At 45.5% G+C, this 25,603-nt stretch overlaps 1 protein-coding gene across 3 annotated transcripts in view; it reads right to left on the bottom strand.

Moving 5' to 3' along the window:
• Positions 1-25,603, bottom strand: part of RPTOR (regulatory associated protein of MTOR complex 1) — a 1,432,785-nt gene that overhangs the window by 267,631 nt on the left and 1,139,551 nt on the right. For all 3 annotated transcript variants that reach the window (XM_069199733.1, XM_069199735.1, XM_069199734.1), the window contains exon 27: positions 3,600-3,724. In XM_069199733.1, the coding sequence (XP_069055834.1) occupies positions 3,600-3,724 (125 nt within the window). The remainder of the gene's footprint in view (positions 1-3,599; positions 3,725-25,603) is intronic.

Below are 25,603 nucleotides of genomic sequence, written 5' to 3'. Positions count from 1 at the left end.
ATCTGGTCCTAAAATCTTCTATACCATCCTAAGAAACGTATTTCCTACCATTGGGAGCAGGTTGTTACCCAGATGCTTGCAGGCCAAATCAGCGCCCACCAAATCTGCTTAGGGCTAACAATGATTGCTTGGTTGATCAATAGAATGTTTTTTTATCCAGCAGCGTCGGAGACACAGCGAATTACATGTGATGAACTCACCTACACTGGCACAGTGAAGTCCATGGGAGTTTAAAGACGAAAGTGAGATTGCAAAGAAATTGGAGGAAAAGTCTGCAAGGATCAATGAATCACTCCTGTCAGAGGTTTAACAAGGACTGACCTAGTGATAAATGAAAAGTCCATTGTAAAATGCCCACGACTCTGGAAATCCTAACCATTATTTCGAAGACTGCCTTTTTATAATCTTTGAAATGTTTATGCCAAATGTCAGAATATTGCCTCACTAGAACTGTTATAGTAATGGAAGCGAGTTTAAAGATATTACTTTTAAAAGTAATACCTCAGAATGGGCATTGGTCTTTACAGGCTTCCAAAAGCCTGCTTACACATAGCGCTTCATCACGAAGTTCTCAAAGCGCTATAATATTACGTATGACAATGTATTGGTGCTCAATATATTGAACTCAGATGTTAGAACCTGTGACCTTCAGGTTATCCACATATTTCTGCCATGAATGGACTGAATACCTTACTATGTTATATTATGTGGTACCTTGCCAGCTCCAGCACAGCTGACATCGGAGGGCTTAAGATAAACGTATGTTTTGTCCAACTACTGCGGTCTTAGTATACATGAGGAGAATAGGCTGTGTCGTAGTTGAAAGTGCAAAGAGCCCCATACAGTCAACAGGATAGGGAGAAAAATTCTAACAGCACCAAAGTTTGGACAGGTATTCTGGGGAACGCAGAGTGCAGACAGGTTAATACAATGCAGTAAGGTTAGAAACTGGGGCCATGGAATAGGTCTTGGCAATAATTTTGCCTTGAGGTAGCGTTCTGGTGGTCCAGGAGTAGGCAGAAATGGCTGTAATATTCAAAATAGAATCCTTATGCATAAAACGATGATCAAATCACACAAAAACTGTGAATCCTCCACATCTATAGCCAAAGGTTGTAATTAGGCGCGGACATAAATTGTTATAACATCCCACACTTTATGTTGGATAGTTAAAATCAGGCACTGATGACTAGACCACCAATCACAGGGTCCTGAGCAATGGGCGTCAATTCACCAAAATTCCAGGGGTAGCCGAAGTGACATCACACGCCATTTCATCTTTACTTTTACTCAAACACACACTCTCTTTTAGATAAGCACAGTCTCACCGGCAAGCATGCACACAACATACATTTAAAGGAGTTTTTTTTACTTACCTCAGCTACCAAGGAGGATCATGTTCCAGCTAACTGTACTACATTTTTTATTACTCTAATAGCGAATAATAGGTTAGTCACTATTAGTGTAACTTAAAAAAACTGATTAAAACCAAGGCAGTGGAGCCCCAAGCAACCTACATAAGGATGAGCTGTCCTTTTGTTCCCGGCACTTATTTTGCCACCTCTGAGGCCAGGGGACGCAGAGGCAGTGCCAGGGGTCGCAAGAGGCAAGCTGGCGACCCCTAAATGACGTCCATGCCTGGGGCTGTGTTATAGAGGTTAAATCGCCAAAAGGAAGGGGATATTTCTTAGAAGTGGTATTTAAAAAAAACATACTAAAAGAACATGTGAAACTGTATTGAATTTGCACAAAAAACTCGAGAATATCCTTCTTTGCTGTTGGCGTTAATATTAGCCCCCAGAGCTCCCAACACATGGAGGCAAGATGCAGGATGTCTGAGATGGGAACGCATCCCTTCCGTGGTAGAACCCCGGCATCCTTTGTAACGACCCCCATCTCCTCGGCTAGCTCTCACACGCTCACTTCACATTGTGCTTCTTTTTCGCTGATTCTGTTAGTGAAACGTCTTTCCCCCTCAGCCAGAACTGAAGAAAAAAGGAATCAATAGCTCTCCAGCAGAAAATGTGCAGAGGTCCTTTCACACCCGTCTGCCTCTGTTCTTAGCTCGTCGCCCCACCCCACCTCTCTGCAGGCTCCTAATGAAGAGGCGCCCCTTCAGCAGCTTGTTGTAAAGCAGGAGAAATGCGAAATAGAGTGCAGTGTTGGTGTGGGGGTTGAGGAGCAATTAGAAAATGCGGATTTGTACGCAGCCTCAACCCCGAGGTGTGCGGAAGCCTTTTGATAATACCTTTGTTAAGACCATAGGTGGACTGGCCCAGAAAGCATCTGAATAAGCGATAATGAGGTTGTATTTTTTCTAGTCAGAACTGCAGTATGAATCTCCTGCTGCATATAGGCATTTTCCGGTGGGGGCTTTGATGCAAGTGAACGGTCCTAGAGAACGGACCAGGGAACCTCAGAAACCTGCATACAATTCAATACTTAAAATAAATACATACATAAAGGTATCAAAACCTACAATACACTGTGTTCCTTCTTCAACTCACAAAGCAACAACATTTTTAGCTCTCGTCTGTCAGACCCTGCAAGCTGTGTGTTGGTGAAAAGCCCTATTCTCAGCATACATTGGGCTTAAAGCCCACCCAATGCTTACCACTGGTTGGCTTTATTGTCAGTCATTTACTTGAGTTTAATTCGTTAATCTTGTCAGTGGCTTAACGAAACAGAAGGAGGCCCCTCTGCAAAACACATGGAGGAGGCACACCCTCCGGACTCACTCAGGCCAGGTGCTGTGCTGAGGGGCCCCTCTGGAGCTCGTCCCCCCACAACGCAGGGGCTTTGGGAGCCTTTGTTACGCCACTGTATCATTTGTTTTCTTTCCTTCTACTTCTTATGCGTGTCCCTCTTCTGGAGCATGGACGCATTAATTGTGTCCTTCCACTGTTTGCTTTTCGAATACCACTTTTTCTTTTTGTTTAAAGTCTCCATAAGAGAGCATCTGTTTTCCAGCTGTCTCTTATGTACTTCTCTTGCACTTTCCACAACTCTGGGTTGCTCTCTATCGCCTGTGTGCTTCCCCATGTCCTCTCTATTATGCACTTGCCCGAGTGTTCTCCTTTGCCACCTGTGCCCTTCTCCCTGAGGTCCATAATGCTTTCTCACCTATGTGCTTTTCTTCCCCCCCTCCAGTGCTCTGCATTGCTCCCGCTATGTGCCCTTCCCACCCCCAACCCTGGTTTCCACCCACTCTCCATGTTACTTACCCCATCTTACCACCCTCTTAAAAAATACTTTTGCACTACTTTTTCTACTTTTTTTTTTACGTACCAATTCAACACAAATCTGTAAATAGAAATAAAAAATAGTGAATACCTCATTTTGTAGGCGCATGCATGCGTCGTAGGCACGCCTACAAAATAATATGGCTGGCAGCATCTTAGGGTTTTCTTCTTCTTCTTTAGGCAAGCTGTGCAACATCAAGGCGGTTAAAAATCATTGGCAAAGCTAACAGGTCCGAAAAGTGAGACATATTTTCTTTGCCAATGCTTGTTGACTTAACTGGTGTGTATAATTTCTGTATCTTAGGTGGTGGACCGAGGCAACACATATGTGAAGGAATGGGAAACGTGATAGCTTACCAGTGGCACTAAGTAGCAGGGAGCAGTCATGCCCGTTCAGATATTCCAAAGCCGTGATCCGGGTGTAGCGTGGGTTACCATTGTGGAAGTGGTCCAGTTTCTCTCCCTTCTTCCAGTCCCAAAAGCTGCATCCAGCAACAGAAGAAAGTGGATGAAAAAATGATAACATCTGTGATCAGACACTAGTTGCACTGTAAAGGTATGCAAATGCATGGACAGCACAAGATTTCCCAATGCTATTCCATGAAAATCCACGTCCCCATAAACAATAAATCCGTTCTCTAATAAAAATTAAAGAAAATCATGACCATGATTTCGGGGTAATGAATCTGACATGAAGTACACAGGCTGGAGGAAGTGGGGTTAAAGAGGTGGATTTCTAAAAAGCCGCAGCTCACCATGCATGCACACGACTACAAAATGGCGCAGAGCTGTTCATTTATTTTATGTATCTAAGATGGACTTAGGTGGCTAAATACAAAGAAATAGCTTTATTTGTGTGAAAGTGCTTTTTAGATAGCAGAGAAAGTCCAGCAGCAAAGGATAGCTGCAAGACCCTCCTAAAAATGAAAATAACAAAACAAAAAATTAAAATTACTGTAAACGGTGGGAGAACAATGGGGGAGCAGGTTTGGTCAGAGGAATGAGAAGCAGGCAGGAGCAAGGAACAATCTGAAATACACTAAAGCACGTTTGGAATGCATAGCAGCCCAGCAGCAAATGGCAGCTGTTGGGCCCACCAAAAAGCTTATATAAGAAAAAAATATTCAAATGATCACGAGAGGTGGGGGAATATCAGAGGAGAAAGGTGTGGAGGCAGAGGGAGAAGGAAGCTACGGCGCATGTGTCAAGGGATTTGCAGGTATTGGGTGGTAAGCAGCACACAAGAGAACGTGTAAGCAAACACATGCACTTTCTTGGAGTGCTTAATGAAAAACAAAAATATAGTGCAATAAATGCGAGCAGAGGAAGAATAATGGTAACGTGGAAGCTGGGACAGGTATGTACCCTTCATGGTGCACAGTCATCTTCTCCTGCCTCGAGTGTCGAACTGAGAGTATCGTGTAACCTGGTTTTGATTTTAGACCCTAGCTTCACACTAATCTAGTGTGTGCATGGAGGCCTTGGTCTCTCCTTTGACATGAGTGAGGTCCTGGATCTGTACTGTGACCTAGAGGGGCGCACCAAGCATGCCCTAATTCAATGACAGAGGACTAACGTCCCTTTTATGGGTTTACCATGTAGATCTAAGGTGGCAGAGTACTGGTGTACTGCAAATCCACAGTTGCTACCAGATCCTTTAACTTGTATCAGTGGTGTAGAGGCATGCTGGTCCCACAGGTATGAAGTTCTGTTTTTAAGTGCTAGCCAGAATTCTATAGGTCACATCCCAAAAATATGTTATGCTTGCTTGTGGCCCGTGTGGTGCATGCAGTGTGTAAGGGTGAGGCACAGTAACAGAGGTCTGTAGGTTTCATTTTGGAAGTCCCCGGCATGTGTCTGTGCACAAGATGGGGATGAGGTTGTTTTCCTAAAGAGTTGAATATATGTCTGACATTACTGAAGATGAATTCAATGAGGCCTTTTGCTGAGAAGAGCTGCTGATCAGTCTTTCTGTAGCACTGCCATTTGGTAGCCACTGGGGGAGGTGAAGAATGTGAGTGCATTGTCTGCTGGTAAAGTAGAAGGAACCCCTTTGGGCAAGGCCAGGCTTTGTCCCTTTCCTGAACACTGCTCAGTGTGGCTGTTGACAGACAGGTGCAGAAAGCTCACACCTATTTGTGACTTTATGGTGGGTGCTCCAGGCTGGAGTCTCATTCCGAACAAAGGCTGCGTCTGGTGTGAACACTTAAATCCTGGTTGTATCATGCTCACATACTCCTATGCATTACAGTACTAAAAGGCATGTGCAATAACCAAGAATGCATCAATGCAGAGAATTGAGCACAGATGTAATTTTATAGTAGTTTGAAGCTTCATGCAGCTTTGAATATGCCTGTTACTTTTCATAGGTCAAGTAGGCCCAGACTCCCAGCCCAGGGGTTGTACAATGGCCGTAGTGTTGTATGTACAAATAATACATTCTCCACAAGGATGTTCAGAGCTCCATCGGGGAGAAGGTCATGCTACCTGTGTGTTAGGTTTTGCTGATGATAACAAGATTTTGTCATGTGATTAAGCTTCACTGGCTTGCACGGAGATAAATCCTATAGATAAACATATCAATTTCAATGTATTTGTAGCACTATGCTCCAACTCACCCTTTTCTTGAGTCCTAGTCAGTTGAAATGACAATTATCTTCGAGTCTATTTGTGTACTGAATGCTGCTTTGCATTAAATAGTAGCTGGAAATGTTGTGTTCTAATTTTACGTATGTATTTAACATTTTTAATAGATAGTGCCTGTGATACCAAGAAACACCTCAAAAGAAAAGCAAGCAGGGGAACGCTGGACCGAGCTCCACATGACGATTACAGGCACCAGAGGTAAGGGAGAAGTTTCTCCAAGGAAAATAGCAAACAGCCCAGCTTTGGACCAGGCAAATTGGCTGAAAGTATGATCTCAAATCGATAAAAAATTTTTAGAAAGATTCTAACAGAGCTTACTGTTTATTTCTTGCTTTCATGGCTTGTACTTTTTGTGGCTAATATATTGTCAAAGAGGGTGCACACGAATGTTGTCTGGGTAGGAGACGAGGGGGAATATTAAAGGAAAAAATGGTTGGTCACAGGAATGGCAGGAGTCCAGAAGAAGTAGAAAATGAGTAAGAATATAATTCCATGATATAGAGAGAGATGGCTCTAGCAGTAGTTCGGCAAAGGGGACTTTATGCTGGAGTGACAGGTCCTGGAGCAAAGACCTTTGAATGATGAACATGTGTGAAAAAAAAGAGACTCTCTGATCTAGTCACCCGACTCCTTCATAAATCCCTCTGGGTGTTGAATGAAATTTTGTTGAAAGCAAGGAGATGTTTGGGTGTGAGTGTATAAATCCTTTCTGTAAGAAACTGGGTCATTTGTTGAGGAGGGTAAATACCCATCCCAAGTAATAATCACAATCCTTATTAGAGTGAACCACTAAAGTTACTGGATACATCTGAGCTCAACCCCCTGGTAGCTATGGCACAGAGCAAACAGGCTTAACTTAGAGGCAAGTGTGTACAATATTTATGCAGCACTAAATCAGTAATAAAGTTCAAATGCAAAACATCAGACAGAAGTCTGGTAGGACAAAGCTGAGCTTTCAGCAACCAGACAGTGGATACACACAAACTGTTTAGGCATTTCTGCTTCCTTCCTTCCATTGAAGTGTGCCCCCAATTATCATTTTTAAACCCCAGCAGACCTGTCAAAAAGGTCTGGTCACTCCAGCAGGATCTGACACTGATGTCAACAAGAGGCCCATTGTGATGGAAGTCAGTTTGGAGGGTTCATGCCTGGGTGTTCGCTATATATGCTTGTGACAGTGTAGGCCTCTTTGAAGTTACTCAAGTCCTTGACAAGCCAACAGGCCTGTCAAGCGCACAGCAACACCTCTCCACCCACAAGGCCTTTATCCCTGTCCAAGTTCACACCTCATTCACACCCACAAAATTTTTAATTTCTGTCTGGCAGAAGGGAGAGAACAAAATGTAGACTTAACTTCCAGGGACCTCAGTCAGGGTAAAGGTGAATTACTAGAAGTCATCTTTCCAAAATATTCATTACAAATTGGACTTCACCAGTGTATTGTATTTTATTTGTTCATTTGTTTGATATTGCACTGACAAGCCAACACAAACATTACACAATAACACAAACAATTAAAAACCTCTGAAATTCATTACATGTATTGCAATACACAAAACACATTCTCTAAAAAGATAAGTCACTACATTTATACTACAAAAATATCAAAATTACCACATAAACAATCCACTGAGACAAAAAAAAGTGGCAAAACAACTGTCAAATATATTTCTCATATATAGCCCAATCAAAAGGACATGAAAACCAATTAAAACAGTTTGATATTCATTTTTATAAAAACATACCAGTCAATTTATCAAACTCTTCCGATACAATAGATAAAAATTCCCTATACCATAACAATCTCTTATTACACACTAAGGGGGTTATTACAACTTTGGAGGAGGTGTTAATCTGTCCCAAAAGTGACGGTAAAGTGACGGATATACCACCAGCCGTATTACGAGTTCCATAGGATATAATGGACTCGTAATACGGCTGGTGGTATATCTGTCACTTTACCGTCACTTTTGGGACGGATTAACACCTCCTCCAAAGTTGTAATAACCCCCTAAGATTTTTTTTCAAAAGATCATGAATGCGGTGAACTTCTCGAGATCTAAAAATCAGGAATAACAAACTATTTCTGCCTCTAACAAAAATTACACAAAAAATAAATAAGCGAGCAAGTGTCAATGGGAAATGTTTATAAAAAGTGCAAAGAAGAATATCTGCACTATCCTGATTAGTTATCTTCCACTCTATAAAGGCAGGCATCTGTCCAAGCCTAACGTTAAATGACCATCTTCTGAAATAGGCATTCTATACATCGCACAAATAAGATTGTGCAGAACCCCTGTAAACGGTTTCCAATAAGTGGAGCAACTTATTTATTTTGTACACGTCTTTTAGATCACAATTGGTAGAATTATCTGTAACCACACGTTTTATTACCCTCTTCAATTGTAGAGCGGATGTGCACTGGATTTCAAACGATGGCAGTATATTTAGTCTATTCTTGATATTGTGCAAATTTGAGCTCCATGGAACTGTTATATTTAGCTGTATATATTCTTTAATTGACTGCCTCAGCAATCCATCAGCTGCTTTTATAAGACTGGCCCTATATTTAAGGATCCTTTGCAGACACTTAAATATTATAATAGTCAAGCCGAGCTCAAGCTTCAATGCACTGTTAACAGCACCATTTGGGATGCCTAGCCACCTTTTCCAGATCTTCATTTCAATAACTGGAAAATGAATGATAATTTTCTCCACAAAATCTTTGCAGCCAGAAAGGAGCATATTACTATTTTTGAGTTATAGGTCTCTTTAAAAGCTTCTATGGATTTATGCCCTAGTTTCCAGTCCAATCATTGTAGTATGCCCGCTTTAGTCCTCGCTCCTAAATCATGTTGTTTAATGCATGCTTTAAAATTAGGATTATAATTAAAAAGGAGACCAAAATACCTGTACTCCTTTACCACCTTTAATTGTGCTACAGTTACCCACCACTTCCGATTTACTTTCCATACATATTTCTTGTGGAAAATACCATCAAGATTTATTGTAAGATCATTTGCTCAACAGTATTCTGAAAAAGCATAACTGCCTCTGGTGGCCTACTGGAGTGAGGTCTAAAAAACTGTACTTACTATCTGCACAATACAGAGAAGAAATAACCACCACACCTAATTTTGGAGGACATGAGCGAACCTGCCCTAAACCTGTTGGTGCATCAGTAATTTATATACCTAAAAAAGCAAAGGGGCTAATATGCACTCGTCTTAGACCATTAGGGGTATTGCACACACTCCATGACATATCGCTTGATAGACAGTAGTGGAGACTGCGTTTGCCGTTTACTGGCTGTAGAATATGGTTGTCAAGTTTCTTTTTATAAGGACTGTCTTGCCTCAAATGAGTGTGTAGACTACCATGTGTTTTAGGTAACTGATGTGGCAACCCTATTGTTGTGATGACCAGATACCATGTACAGTAATGTGGTCAAGATGTGCTCCCAAACCCACGAGCTAACCATCCATGGTAATGGTCTCTTGAGGGAATGCCTGGCCAACAGCAAGTAGTTGCTGTTCCACCATATGAGTGTTTATTACAGTTTATCCTTTACCATCAATTGATTCTGCTGATGACCATCTGCCTGTGACCACAGCCTTGCTAGACACTGTTGCAAAGAGTGAATGTGCAGTCGGGCGTGCCAGTATTCCCTACAATGTAATCACTGTTAATACAGTTAGGGGAAATCCTGTCTGAAAAGTAGCCAGCAGGTTTTCGAAAGCCATCCCCTATCCTCCCTTCACAAAAAGGGCTGGATCTGTTGAGGCTGAAGGTGGGACTTTTTGGCACTGAACCCTAGTTTGTGGCTCAGACACTGCAGTCTGAGTGTGTGCCAGGAATTACTGTCAGCTGTTTCTTTTGATTAGCCAGTTGTCCAGAAACAGAAGAAAACAAATGGTGTTTCTGGGCAGATGCGCTGCCACCATCACCTCTAAGCATTTTGTAAACACCCTTAAGACTTAGTGGCCCTGAAGGGTAGTGGAAGAATCGGTTGTGGGCTGGATACTGGGGATGTGGAAAGAGTCATCCTTGAGGTCGGGTGCCATCATGAAGTGCCCTCTTCAGAGCAACGAATTGACGTCCTGCAATGTGGTCATGTAAAACAACTCTGGCAGGATGTAGTCATTTAATGGCTTGAGGGACATGACTAGCCATAGGGTGCCGTTCTTTTTAGGGATTTTGCTGCTTTGGGGCCCCCCCGAATCAGAATGTTTATTATGGACATAACTAAAATTTTACAATGTTTTGTTCATTAAGAATTAGCATACTATAGCACACTGTCTAAACAATGTGGTCACAATCTAAAAAAGTACAAAAAAAGAAAAATTCAAATTCTTTTTTGTTAGTAACTGGATCTCTAGTTGGCAGCAGATTGCACCCTGTCAAAGTAGAGATCACAATCCTAGTCGTGGAAAAGTCAAAATACACAACTTAAATTAACTTGTGCTCGCCCTCTCGTAGCCTGGCACAGAGCGGGCAGGCTTAACTTAGAAGGCAATGTGTAAAGTATCTGTGAAACACACACATAGAAATTACACTGGATACACCACAAAAATACTCCACACAGATGTTGAAAAATAACGTTTGTTTATCTGCATAAATTAAGACCAATGTGTCAAAAAGCCAATTTTTTATCCAATAGATATTCACTTATTAAGGTTAAAAAAAGTGATGATGACAAGGGAAAAGAGTGATGCAGGGCACTCAGCTGTGTGAATGTGTGTTGTCTCCACAGAAGCTAGTATTATCTGGGGTGCCCTCCCCTGGAGAGCGGTTCCAAGATAGGTGTTCTCTCCTGCACAGTCACAAGGAAGCTGATGGGGCTGCATGGGAGTTGCGAGGTGGGGGCTGGCAGCACCAGGAAAACCACTGCCGTGACCACGGGCCTTTGGTGAAACAGGCGGCAAAGTATAGCAAAGTCACTCTGTAGGAGGCTGGACTGGCTTGTAGTGAGTACCAAGGGGTACTTGCACCTTGCACCAGGCCCAGTTATCCCTTATTAGTGTATAGGGTGTCTAGCAGCTTAGGCTGATAGATAATGGTAGCTTAGCAGAGCAGCTTAGGCTGAACTAGGAGACGTGTGAAGCTACTACAGTACCACTTAGTGTCATATGCACAATATCATAAGAAAACACAATACACAGTTATACTAAAAATAAAGGTACTTTATTTTTATGACAATATGCCAAAGTATCTTAGAGTGTACCCTCAGTGAGAGGATAGGAAATATACACAAGATATATATACACAATAGCAAAAATATGCAGTATAGTCTTAGAAAACAGTGCAAACAATGTATAGTTACAATAGGATGCAATGGGGAAACATAGGGATAGGGGCAACACAAACCATATACTCCAAAAGTGGAATGCGAACCACGAATGGACCCCAAACCTATGTGACCTTGTAGAAGGTCGCTGGGACTACTAGAAAATAGTGAGAGTTAGAAAAATAACCCTCCCCAAGACCCTGAAAAGTGAGTGCAAAGTGCACTAAAGTTCCCCTAAGGACAAAATAGTCGTGTTAGAGGAATAATGCAGGAAAGACACAAACCAGCAATGCAACAACTGTGGATTTCCAATCTAGGGTACCTGTGGAACAAGGGGACCAAGTCCAAAAGTCACAAGCAAGTCGGAGATGGGCAGATGCCCAGGAAATGCCAGCTGCGGGTGCAAAGAAGCTTCGATTGGACAGAAGAAGCTGAGGTTTCTGCAGGAACGAAAAGGGCTAGAGACTTCCCCTTTGGTGGACGGATCCCTCTCGCCTTGGAGAGTCGTGCAGAAGTGTTTTCCCGCCGGAAGGACGCCAACAAGCCTTACTACACGCAAATCGTGCGTTTGGCGTTTTTGGACGCTGCTGGGGCCCAGGAGGGACCAGGAGGTCGCAAATTGGACCTGAAGAGAGAGGGGACGTCGAGCAAGACAAAGAGCCCTCACTGAAGCAGGTAGCACCCGGAGAAGTGCCAGAAACAGGCACTACGAGGATGCGTGAAACGGTGCTCGCCGAAGTTGCACAAAGGAGTCCCACGTCGCCGGAGACCAACTTAGAAAGTCGTGCAATGCAGGTTAGAGTGCCGTGGACCCAGGCTTGGCTGTGCACAAAGGATTTCCGCCGGAAGTGCACAGGGGCCGGAGTAGCTGCAAAGTCGCGGTTCCCAGCAATGCAGCCCAGCGAGGTGAGGCAAGGACTTACCTCCACCAAACTTGGGCTGAAGAGTCACTGGACTATGGGGGTCACTTGGACAGCGTCGCTGGATTCGAGGGACCTCGCTCGTCGTGCTGAGAGGAGACCCAAGGGACCGGTAATGCAGCTTTTTGGTGCCTGCGGTTGCAGGGGGAAGATTCCGTCGACCCACGGGAGATTTCTTCGGAGCTTCTGGTGCAGAGAGGAGGCAGGCTACCCCCACAGCATGCACAAGCAGGAAAACAGTCGAGAAGGCGGCAGGATCAGCGTTACAGAGTTGCAGTAGTCGTCTTTGCTACTATGTTGCAGGTTTGCAGGCTTCCAGCGCGGTCAGCGGTCGTTTCCTTATCAGAAGGTGAAGAGAGAGATGCAGAGGAACTCGGCTGAGCTCATGCATTCGTTATCTAAAGTTTCCCCAGAGACAGAGACCCTAAATAGCCAGAAAAGAGGGCTTGGCTACCTAGGAGAGAGGAAAGGCTACTAACACCTGAAGGAGCCTATCAGCAGGAGTGTCTGACGTCACCTGGTGGCACTGGCCACTCAGAGCAGTTCAGTGTGCCAGCAGCACCTCTGTTTCCAAGATGGCAGAGGTCTGGAGCACACTGGAGGAGCTCTGGACACCTCCCAGGGGAGGTGCAGGTCAGGGGAGTGGTCACTCCCCTTTCCTTTGTCCAGTTTCGCGCCAGAGCAGGGGCTAAGGGGTCCCTGAACCGGTGTAGACTGGCTTATGCAGAATTGGGCACATCTGTGCCCAACAAAGCATTTCCAGAGGCTGGGGGAGGCTACTCCTCCCCTGCCTTCACACCATTTTCCAAAGGGAGAGGGTGTCACACCCTCTCTCAGAGGAAGTTCTTTGTTCTGCCATCCTGGGCCAGGCCTGGCTGGACCCCAGGAGGGCAGCTGCCTGTCTGAGGGGTTGGCAGCAGCAGCAGCTGCAGTGAAACCCCAGGAAGGGCAGTTTGGCAGTACCAGGGCCTGTGCTACAGACCACTGGGATCATGGGATTGTGCCAACTATGCCAGGATGGCATAGAGGGGGCAATTCCATGATCATAGACATGTTACATGGCCATATTCGGAGTTACCATTGTGAAGCTACATATAGGTAGTGACCTATATGTAGTGCACGCGTGTAATGGTGTCCCCGCACTCACAAAGTTCAGGGAATTGGCTCTGAACAATGTGGGGGCACCTTGGCTAGTGCCAGGGTGCCCTCACACTAAGTAACTTTGCACCTAACCTTTACCAGGTAAAGGTTAGACATATAGGTGACTTATAAGTTACTTAAGTGCAGTGTAAAATGGCTGTGAAATAACGTGGACGTTATTTCACTCAGGCTGCAGTGGCAGGCCTGTGTAAGAATTGTCAGAGCTCCCTATGGGTGGCAAAAGAAATGCTGCAGCCCATAGGGATCTCCTGGAACCCCAATACCCTGGGTACCTCAGTACCATATACTAGGGAATTATAAGGGTGTTCCAGTAAGCCAATGTGAATTGGTAAAATTGGTCACTAGCCTGTTAGTGACAATTTAAAAGTAATGAGAGAGCATAACCACTGAGGTTCTGGTTAGCAGAGCCTCAGTGAGACAGTTAGGCACCACACAGGGAACATATACATGCACACCTATGAGCACTGGGGCCCTGTGTGACAGGGTCCCAGTGACACATACATATAGGCCACAAACCTATGAGCACTGGGGTCCTGACCAGCAGGATCCCAGTGACACATAACAAACATACTGAAAACATAGTGTTTTCACTATGAGCACTGAGGCCTGGCTATCAGGATCCCAGTGAGACAGTGAAAACAGTGACAAACACCCTGACATACACTCACAAACAGGCCAAAAGTGGGGGTAACAAGGCTAGAAAGAGGCTACCTTCTCACACAACCCCCCCCCAAACGAAGGACAATAAGGCTAACCTTGGCCAGTTGAGACTTTATTGTCTAAGTGGTGATAAGTAGAGAGTAGCTCTGCAATAGACTGGTTACTCCCTTTATCATCCACTATATGGTTACTTCCCTGTGGGGATGTAAACCACCCTGTTTGAAGTTTTTTAGCTAAGCAACAATGTGAAGATGTATTTTCAGAGTTTCTATCAGTAAGTTTTAGTTTAGAGCAGTGGGAATTGTCCACTGAACCTATTTGTAGTGATGGAAATGCCAGACAGGGATGCTGTCTCAGAAAAGCCATAGCTGGGCAAAAACTTTGTCCATCTGGCTGGAAGAGAGAACAGGGATGCTGTTTCTCTTGAGTTGGAGTAGGGCAAGGATGCTGTCCTATGAGCTCCACACTAGGGCAGGGATGCTGTCCTAAGTGTTGTGAGGTAGTGCAGGGTTTCTGCACTAAAGTTTCTCTGGGAGGGTTGGAGGGATGCTCCATGTTAACTAAAATGGTGCTGTTTTTCTCACCAATGTTAGTTATCCCACAGAGAGGTACTTCCACCTCAGGGAGTCCAGCTTTGGCAGCTGATGATTCCCTTGGAACAGGTGCCACCCCAGGAGAGGTTTCTCCCACCACAGGAATAGTATCCTGAATGGTAGGGTGGTTAGGGGATACTGTGATACCCTTTTTACCTGTTGATGGAGAGGGATCCTGAGTTTTCAGGCCTTCTCTCCTTTGCTTTTTCATTTCACTTGAAATGAGAGGGAACAATTCCTCAGGGATGCCCAGCATGGCTGCATGGGCATAAAACTCTACATCAGCCCAACCTGAGACCTCTAGGTCATTACCTAAGAGACAGTCTACAGGTAAGCTAGGTGATACCACCACCTGCTTAGGGCCAGTAACTCCACCCCAACTAAACTGAATTATAGCTAAGGGAAGAAACTTAGTGGAGTTATGGACATCAATAATCTTATACTGTTGTCCAATGATGTGTTGTTCAGGAGGCACTAGGTTTTCAGTCACCAAAGTGAAACTGGCACCTGTGTCCCTGTAGGCCAAGGCCTCAACACCATTTATTGAAACTGTCTGCCTGTACTTATCCATTGTAAGGGGACAAGCAGCCAGTGTGGCAAGGCCAGTGCCACTAGGTGTGACAGAAACTGTCTTGGGACTGACTACCCCAGTTTCTACTATGGACCCATAAGTGAACCCAACTACACCCTTTGCTTGACTGTTGCCAGCAGTCCCACCACTAGTACCACTACTGCTAGGGGCACTAGAGCTTGATGTATTAGTGGTGGTAGGCTCAGGGGGTTTACCTGGACAGGACTTATCCCCTGGCCTATGGCCTCTATTTTTACACACAAAGCACCAAGGCTTTTTAAAGTGTGCAGGTTGGGAAGCAGAGGAAGAATTTGTTTTATCCCCACCCTCTGAAGAGTGTTTAAGATTTGAAGTGGGATCTTTGGTTTTACCCTTATCCCCATGCTTATCTTGAGATTTTTCACCATCTTTCTTCTTATTGCCATCTTTGTCACCCCCTGTATGAACTTTTCTGTTCACCCTTGTTCTGACCCATTTGTCTGCCTTCTTTCCCAATTCTTGGGGAGAGGTCAGATCCGAGTCTACCAGGTACTGGTGCAACAAATCAGACACACAATTATTAAGTATATGCTCTCTCAGGATTGTGTTATACAGGCTTTCATAATCAGTAACTTTACTGCCATGTAACCACCCCTCCAAGGCCTTCACTGAATGGTCAATGAAATCAACCCAGTCTTGTGAAGACTCCTTTTTGGTCTCTCTGAACTTTATCCTGTACTGTTCAGTGGTTAAGCCATAACCATCCAGGAGTGCATTCTTAAGAACTGTAAAATTATTGGCATCATTTTCTTTCACAGTAAGGAGCCTATCCCTACCTTTTCCACTAAATGATAGCCATAGGATAGCAGCCCACTGCCTTTGAGGGACATCCTGTACAACACAGGCCCTCTCAAGTGCAGCAAACCACTTGTTAATGTCATCCCCCTCCTTATAAGGGGGAACTATCTTGTGCAGATTCCTGGAATCATGCTCTTTTGCAGGATGACTATGGGGAATACTGCTGCTGCCACCATGGGTATCTAAACCCAACTTCTGTCTTTCCTTCTCTAACTCAAAAGACTGTCTATCCAAATCCAGCTGTTGCTTTTTAAGCTTCAGTCTGGTTTGTTCCACCCTCAACTTATTGAGTTCCCTCTCTAACATTCTGTCATCAGGGTTGGTGGGAGGGACATTTCTAGAAACAGAGCTATGATGGGAATGAACAGAAGGAGACCTGTCCCTTACAGAAGCCACCCTAACAGCTTGGTTTACAGAAACATTACTACCAGTATGGTGAGAATAAATGCTTTTGCTATGATGTGAGACAACACTATTTATATGGTGTGGCTCATCATCATTACCATCTATGCTAGACTGTCTAGTAATGGGCAGGCTAGGAATTTTCTTTCCTGAATCTTTTCCTGGGGGAGTCCCTGAATCAGATTGAGAACTATTAGGTACTTTTTCAACAGATGGGGCACCTATGGCCTTATCCTGTTCTCTAAGCATGTTAAGTAACAGTTCCAAGGAAGGATTCTTCCCTACACTCAAACCTCTCTCTATACAGAGACTCCTTGCTCTTTTCCAGCTAAGGTTGTCATATGCAAGGTTGGACAGATCAACACTTAGGCCTGTGCCAGACATTTTTTAGAGAGAGTTAAAGTGATAGAAAAAGAGAAAAAAGTTTTCAGAACTTTTTGGAAAGACAGAAAAAAACTTTTTAAACTTTTAAGAACTTTTTGAAAGTTTAGAGGTACTTTTCAGCACTTAGAAAAGAGTAAATGCAAAACTTTTTGGCTATGTGTATATACACTGACCTCGTTTTGTATATTTTTCTCTTATGAAAAGTACAATGACAAGAGTGGTAAGTAGTCTCAAGCACTTATCCCACCACTGCACAACCAATGTAGGAGGCTGGACTGGCTTGTAGTGAGTACCAAGGGGTACTTGCACCTTGCACCAGGCCCAGTTATCCCTTATTAGTGTATAGGGTGTCTAGCAGCTTAGGCTGATAGATAATGGTAGCTTAGCAGAGCAGCTTAGGCTGAACTAGGAGACGTGTGAAGCTACTACAGTACCACTTAGTGTCATATGCACAATATCATAAGAAAACACAATACACAGTTATACTAAAAATAAAGGTACTTTATTTTTATGACAATATGCCAAAGTATCTTAGAGTGTACCCTCAGTGAGAGGATAGGAAATATACACATATATATATACACAATAGCAAAAATATGCAGTATAGTCTTAGAAAACAGTGCAAACAATGTATAGTTACAATAGGATGCAATGGGGAAACATAGGGATAGGGGCAACACAAACCATATACTCCAAAAGTGGAATGCGAACCACGAATGGACCCCAAACCTATGTGACCTTGTAGAGGGTCGCTGGGACTATTAGAAAATAGTGAGAGTTAGAAAAATAACCCTCCCCAAGACCCTGAAAAGTGAGTGCAAAGTGCACTAAAGTTCCCCTAAGGACAAAATAGTCGTGTTAGAGGAATAATGCAGGAAAGACACAAACCAGCAATGCAACAACTGTGGATTTCCAATCTAGGGTAACTGTGGAACAAGGGGACCAAGTCCAAAAGTCACAAGCAAGTCGGAGATGGGCAGATGCCCAGGAAATGCCAGCTGCGGGTGCAAAGAAGCTTCGATTGGACAGAAGAAGCTGAGGTTTCTGCAGGAACGAAAAGGGCTAGAGACTTCCCCTTTGGTGGACGGATCCCTCTCGCCTTGGAGAGTCGTGCAGAAGTGTTTTCCCGCCGGAAGGACGCCAACAAGCCTTGCTACACGCAAATCGTGCGTTTGGCGTTTTTGGACGCTGCTGGGGCCCAGGAGGGACCAGGAGGTCGCAAATTGGACCTGAAGAGAGAGGGGACGTCGAGCAAGACAAAGAGCCCTCACTGAAGCAGGTAGCACCCGGAGAAGTGCCAGAAACAGGCACTACGAGGATGCGTGAAACGGTGCTCGCCGAAGTTGCACAAAGGAGTCCCACGTCGCCGGAGACCAACTTAGAAAGTCGTGCAATGCAGGTTAGAGTGCCGTGGACCCAGGCTTGGCTGTGCACAAAGGATTTCCGCCGGAAGTGCACAGGGGCCGGAGTAGCTGCAAAGTCGCGGTTCCCAGCAATGCAGCCCAGCGAGGTGAGGCAAGGACTTACCTCCACCAAACTTTGGCTGAAGAGTCACTGGACTGTGGGGGTCACTTGGACAGCGTCGCTGGATTCGAGGGACCTCGCTCGTCGTGCTGAGAGGAGACCCAAGGGACCGGTAATGCAGCTTTTTGGTGCCTGCGGTTGCAGGGGGAAGATTCCGTCGACCCACGGGAGATTTCTTCGGAGCTTCTGGTGCAGAGAGGAGGCAGGCTACCCCCACAGCATGCACAAGCAGGAAAACAGTCGAGAAGGCAGCAGGATCAGCGTTACAGAGTTGCAGTAGTCGTCTTTGCTACTATGTTGCAGGTTTGCAGGCTTCCAGCGCGGTCAGCGGTCGTTTCCTTATCAGAAGGTGAAGAGAGAGATGCAGAGGAACTCGGCTGAGCTCATGCATTCGTTATCTAAAGTTTCCCCAGAGACAGAGACCCTAAATAGCCAGAAAAGAGGGTTTGGCTACCTAGGAGAGAGGAAAGGCTACTAACACCTGAAGGAGCCTATCAGCAGGAGTCTCTGACGTCACCTGGTGGCACTGGCCACTCAGAGCAGTCCAGTGTGCCAGCAGCACCTCTGTTTCCAAGATGGCAGAGGTCTGGAGCACACTGGAGGAGCTCTGGACACCTCCCAGGGGAGGTGCAGGTCAGGGGAGTGGTCACTCCCCTTTCCTTTGTCCAGTTTCGCGCCAGAGCAGGGGCTAAGGGGTCCCTGAACCGGTGTAGACTGGCTTATGCAGAATTGGGCACATCTGTGCCCAACAAAGCATTTCCAGAGGCTGGGGGAGGCTACTCCTCCCCTGCCTTCACACCATTTTCCAAAGGGAGAGGGTGTCACACCCTCTCTCAGAGGAAGTTCTTTGTTCTGCCATCCTGGGCCAGGCCTGGCTGGACCCCAGGAGGGCAGCTGCCTGTCTGAGGGGTTGGCAGCAGCAGCAGCTGCAGTGAAACCCCAGGAAGGGCAGTTTGGCAGTACCAGGGTCTGTGCTACAGACCACTGGGATCATGGGATTGTGCCAACTATGCCAGGATGGCATAGAGGGGGCAATTCCATGATCATAGACATGTTACATGGCCATATTCGGAGTTACCATTGTGAAGCTACATATAGGTAGTGACCTATATGTAGTGCACGCGTGTAATGGTGTCCCCGCACTCACAAAGTTCAGGGAATTGGCTCTGAACAATGTGGGGGCACCTTGGCTAGTGCCAGGGTGCCCTCACACTAAGTAACTTTGCACCTAACCTTTACCAGGTAAAGGTTAGACATATAGGTGACTTATAAGTTACTTAAGTGCAGTGTAAAATGGCTGTGAAATAACGTGGACGTTATTTCACTCAGGCTGCAGTGGCAGGCCTGTGTAAGAATTGTCAGAGCTCCCTGTGGGTGGCAAAAGAAATGCTGCAGCCCATAGGGATCTCCTGGAACCCCAATACCCTGGGTACCTCAGTACCATATACTAGGGAATTATAAGGGTGTTCCAGTAAGCCAATGTGAATTGGTAAAATTGGTCACTAGCCTGTTAGTGACAATTTAAAAGTAATGAGAGAGCATAACCACTGAGGTTCTGGTTAGCAGAGCCTCAGTGAGACAGTTAGGCACCACACAGGGAACATATACATGCACACCTATGAGCACTGGGGCCCTGTGTGACAGGGTCCCAGTGACACATACATATAGGCCACAAACCTATGAGCACTGGGGTCCTGACCAGCAGGATCCCAGTGACACATAACAAACATACTGAAAACATAGTGTTTTCACTATGAGCACTGAGGCCTGGCTATCAGGATCCCAGTGAGACAGTGAAAACAGTGACAAACACCCTGACATACACTCACAAACAGGCCAAAAGTGGGGGTAACAAGGCTAGAAAGAGGCTACCTTCTCACACACTCGGGTTGTTGACGAACGAGGGCATCAAATTCCAGCAAAGCCGCTCGGAGTTGTCGATGAAAGTAGGCACCAAAGCCCAGCAAAGCCGCTCCAGGAGTGTTGATCAATCTGGCATCGAAGTACAGCAAAGTCGCTCTGGGTTTGTTGAAGAAAGCGGTGGCAAAGCACAGCAAAGCCATTCGGGGTTTGTAGATGAAACAGGTGGCAAAGTAAAGCAAAGCCCCTTGGGGTTCCGTTGAAAAAAAGGACGGCAAAGCTGCTCGGGGTTTGCCAATGAAACGGGAGGCGAAGTACAGCAAAGCCGCTCTGGAGTGTCGATGGAAGCAGACGCTGAAGTACAGCAAAGCTGCTCAGGGTTTGTTGATGAGCGCAGGAGGTGAAATCCAGCAAACCGCTCGGGGTTGTTGATGTAGAGGGCACCAAAGTACAGCAAAGCACCTCAGGGTTTGTTGATGAACGAAAGCCGCTCAGGGTCTTTGATGTATCGGAGACCCTTAATAGAACTGGAGGCCAGTCTGCAAGATTGGAGTCACTCTGGGGCTAGTGGATGAGTCTGAGGCTACCGGGCAGAGATCAGCAGGCAGTAAGGCAGCTCAGTAGGGCAGCAATTTGTGGGAAGAGTCAATCCTAGCGGGGGGCAATCATGGCACACAGCAATCTTTGCTCCAGCAGCATTTCCTTGAGTCCACAAGTGTACTGTCCTGAGTGGGTCAGAGACTCAGTACTTATACTAAAAAGTGCCTTTGATGTGGGAGATGAGATCAAAAGGTTTCTGTGAAGTGCACAGGTCCCCCTTTCAGTTCAGCCCCAGTCCAGACTATCGGGAAGTAATCAGCACCTTTGTGTGGTCTCTGGTCACTACCCTTTGTGGTGCAAGTGTGAACATTCCCACCCTCAAACCCAGGAAGACCCACCGGTATGCAGATGCAGTTGAATATCCTATGCTGTGGGTGTCTGCAGGGAATGCACAAGTGTACCTGTCACCTAGCCCAGGTCAGATGTGTATTGGAGACATGCTGTAGAGACACAACGCAGTGAGAGCAGAGAAATGCTCACTTTCTAAAAGGGGCATTTCTAGAATAGTAATAATAAATCTGACTATCAGTAAGGAGGATTTATCACTACCGTTCCAATGATACTAAATATGATGCAGCCACGCCTCTTAGATCAGGAAAGACAGCTTAAACGTATTTTAAGGAATCCCCAAGGCAAGCCTCAAAGTAATGAATAAACACTTTGGGAATTTTTCATTACCAGGACATGAAGAAACCTAAAAGTACATGTCACGTCTACTTACACAGCACCCTGCCCTACGGGCTACCTAGGACCTACCTTAGGGGTGTTATATATATGAGAAAGGAGGAGTCTAAGGCTTAGCAAGGGGCTTTAAATGCCAAGTCGGGTGGCAGAGAGACTGCACAAACAGGCTCTGCAGTGGCTGGTCTGGGACATGTTTACAGGGCTACTTGAGATGGTGGCACAATCAGTGCTGCAGGCCCATTAGTAGCATTTAATTTAAATGCCCTGGTTTTGTGTTATACCACTTTACAGGGGACTTACATCTACATTAAATATGCCAATTGTGGATATACCAATGATACCATGTCTTAGGGGAGAAGCACATGCACTTTAGCACTGGTTAGCAGTGGTAAAGTGCTCAGAGTCCTAAGGCCAACAAAAAGATAAAACAAAACAGGAGGTAAAAGGCAAAATGTCTGGGGCAAGACCACCCAGAGGATGCCAGGTCTAATATTCAGAAAGGCTAATACACGAGAAAAAGAGTACATACAGTGCTATGGTAATAAGACTCTGATTCAAGTAAAAAGTCTGACAGTTCAGGGGAGAGATGAACCCAAATGGGTACGTTCTTCTTAGTTGAGCCAGACTCTGGCCTTCAGAAGTGACAGAGCTACATCCATGAATTTGAATAGGCTTGCTGTCATTTGGAGACCCTCTTTGCTTAATGCATATTTCAGGGCATATATCACCGACAACACCACTTTTAAATAAAGAGCGGCCTTAGAACATCTTAGTCATTCCGGTAAAAGAGCCAGGAAAGTGCAAACAATATGCATCAATGTTTCAAGTCTGTAGTTGCAAAAATGACAGCATTTGGGGTTGTCTTTGTATGCTGCCCATGCTTACCTAAACTCTATTAAAAGAGTACATAAAAAGAATATTTAGATGAAACGTTGCCTTACTGTTGTGGCCAAAATGTAGTATAGGCAGTTAGACAATTTCTTACCAGAGAGGCTCTCCAATTCGATGTCATCTTTGGCAAGAACCATCTGCACATCCAATTTTAACTGGTGCAGATGGTCACGGCTGATGACATGGTGTTGCGGAGGAATGTTTGATGGCAATGTGTGGAATTCTAGGTAGTACCTCCTGATGTACTACCTAGCGCATCACTTGTCAGAGGTTTTATCATTATGCCGGGAAGGAAAACCTCAGACTTCCATGCCAGTTGTTCTGTGATTAGAAGAATCACATGGAATCACTGTTTTGAGGCGGAGGTGCTTCTGATACCCTTATTTCTACCATCCACCAATACCAAAGGATGGATTTTGCTGTCTGGGTCTCCTGGAACTTTTGCTGCTGCTGGAAGTCTTGCTTCTGGTGGACAATAAGTCGTTTTGTGCTTCATCCTGCCTGAAATTTACGAAAGACGTACAAAGGAGCAGAGGTCCATAGGGCATTCATTGCTTTGGCTGTCTGTGTCCTCCTTTATCTTTTGGAGAAGGCTATCAAACAGCAGGTTAAAGAAGATCCTCCTCCAACAGATGTTGCTGAACCTCTGGCCAGAAACAGGAAATTAGCAGCCAGGCATGGAACCACAAGGACAAATCTCCCTCAAAGTCATATCCGCAGCATCCAAATCACATCTGGTTTTCAAATTGGAAATCAATGCTACCAGTTCCCTGACCCATTTCCGGGTGAGCCTTAGGGAGGTGTTAAATCAGAATCCCTATTTCATCCCAATGATGTTGGTTATATCGGGAAAGTAAGCCGACAGAGTTAGCAATCTCCCGCTTTGTGGTGACCTCCCACATCACATGCTTCCCTGATTCATCTATTTATTTGCTCTCCTTTTCTGGAAGAGTAACATCCTCTGTTGCCTGTGCTGATGTTCACTTTCGTGCACTGTGGACCACCATTGAGTCAGCTGGAACATGACCCCTGATGTATACTGGGTCTTCTGAAGGTATCTTAAATTGATTGGGGGTAAGCGATAGCCCTGGCATTCTCCAGGGTATATGTATGATGGAACAACGCATGCACAAACCACACATGCCTGAGCAATGCGGTTTGAACGACGACTGCGTTGTTTCCATGAATGCCTTCACAAAGATTTTTCGTAAAAGTATGCCTAGTAAAGGCATGTGTGGAATGGCAGGCGTGGTTTTGAATTGCCATCCACCCACCCGCTCTAAAAATACAGCTACCCCAATACTCCCCACCCACCCTGAGCCCTAAAACCTACCCCAACCCCGACATGCCCGAAAAACAACTTGACCCCACCCCCAAAAATAAAATTACCACACCCGTAAAAACAAAACTACCCTGACCCGTTCCACTGCCAAAAACCAAACTACCCTGACCCCCTCTCCCCCAAAAACCAAACTACCCTGACACACTCTCCCCCAAGAAACAAACTACTTTGATCCCCAACCCCAAAAACCACTAACAACCCTGATCCCCACCCCTAAAAGCACTAACTACCCTGGCCCTCCCACCCCTAAAAACCAAACTACCCCGATCCCCCACCTCAAAAACCAACAACTCCTCCACCCCCAAAACCAAACTACCCTAAACCCTACCCCCAAAAAACAAACTACCCCGATCCCCCACACTGAAAAACAAAAGTACCCAACTCCCCGCCCCCTTAAAGCAGAACTGCCCCAATTCCCCCGCCCCTAAAAAACAGAACTACCCTGATCGCCCGCCGCTTAAAAAAACAAACTAGCCCGATCTCCCCCACCCCAAGCCCTTAATCCAACCCACCTCTAAAAACTACCCCCAACCCAGCCCCAGCCCCACTTACCTGTCCACATCCTCTCCCGATGCTGGCTCCCTTTTTCTCTGTCTTAACCACGCATGTGCGTTATTCAGCACATGAGCGGTTAAGGCAGAGAAAAAAGGGAGTCGTCGTTCATGCAAGCGTGGTTCTGCTTGCTTGAACAATGACATTGTGGTTCCGGAGTCATCGTTTCGGATGTTCCCCTTCTTCAGGTCCTTAAAGTTCTCCTGAGCAGTTTTGAGCATTCATTGAACAATTGGGAGGTACTGAACGGATCGCTCCGTCTTTGATATGGTTTCAAAGAGAAGTCTTCCTCCTCCTGCCCCCATGCATTTGATCACTGTGGTGCTGTACAGCTCCCTGTATCACAGAATGGTACACAGTAGTGCTGTCTGTTGGCAAAGCTTTAACCATGTATGTCTCTAAGTCTTGATCAACTGGAAGGTCCATTTAGTAGTCGTCCCAAGGATTATCTCCCTCCACAGGTGCTAAAAGGGTCATCTGGTGGAATCAGCTTTCCTGGCGGAGTCAGTGTGGGACTCACTGATGTTGGGGACTGTGGAGACTGTGATGGTGAGGTGGCAGAGGGGGTGATAAAATAAACCAGAGTGCAGGGCGTTGTGGTGGTGGACATGCAGTCTTCTCCCTAACCACTTTCAGAGGAAGTAAAGGGGGCGCATCAAAGGAAAATTACTCTTGGTCAGTGGAACAGAAGTCCTCAAGAAATGGTGCTCCTCCTTCTCATGTTCCAATTCTGATGCCCCGGATGAAGGCACTTCTGGCGTCTCCTTTCCCATGCACCACTGGAAGACCAAAGACGCCTACCTGCCAAAAGTTATTGAGAGTGTTTTATTAGGGCTGCATTTTATAGAGTGCTTAGCGCCTCTCCCTTAGATACAAGTTGATCCAACCAAGGGAATTTTATGTTGCACATAGGACTGAACAGGAAGGTGTTACCTCTTTAACATTCCCTTCCTCTACTTTTCTGTAGGTACAACTTGAACTCTCATGGTCAATATTGATTGTAGGTGAGGGTTCCTTGTCCTGGAGAGAAATCCTTGGTCACAGCAACTTGAAGCTGGCCAGATGCCTATAACAAGTCTCTGTGGCTGACACAGAAGAGGCTTGTAATCATTTCCCCATTGCTAGGTTCTAAATTCCAGGCAAAAATTGACACCTGTCCTGGAGATGGCACTAGAACATTCAAACCTGATGGAAATAAAATGATCTGAGGCGGAGTCATTACCCTTGTACTGTGGACTAAGGGTGGAGTCATACAACTCCTATGACTAGAAAACAACTTTTCACGAAACAACTTGAAAATGCCCACACCCAACACTAGATGGCAGGAGTATGCAGAGTGAAGCCCTCATTACAATCTTGGCGGGTGACGGAGGCCGCCCGCCAAGGTTGTACCGCCGAGCGGCCGCCATTGCGGCCACACTCCCACCGGCCCCCTTTTGACATCCCC

This window comes from Pleurodeles waltl, chromosome 7 (genome assembly GCF_031143425.1).
Source record: "Pleurodeles waltl isolate 20211129_DDA chromosome 7, aPleWal1.hap1.20221129, whole genome shotgun sequence".
Taxonomy (NCBI): Eukaryota; Metazoa; Chordata; class Amphibia; order Caudata; family Salamandridae; genus Pleurodeles; species Pleurodeles waltl.
This window is presented reverse-complemented; position numbering and strand designations above follow the sequence as displayed.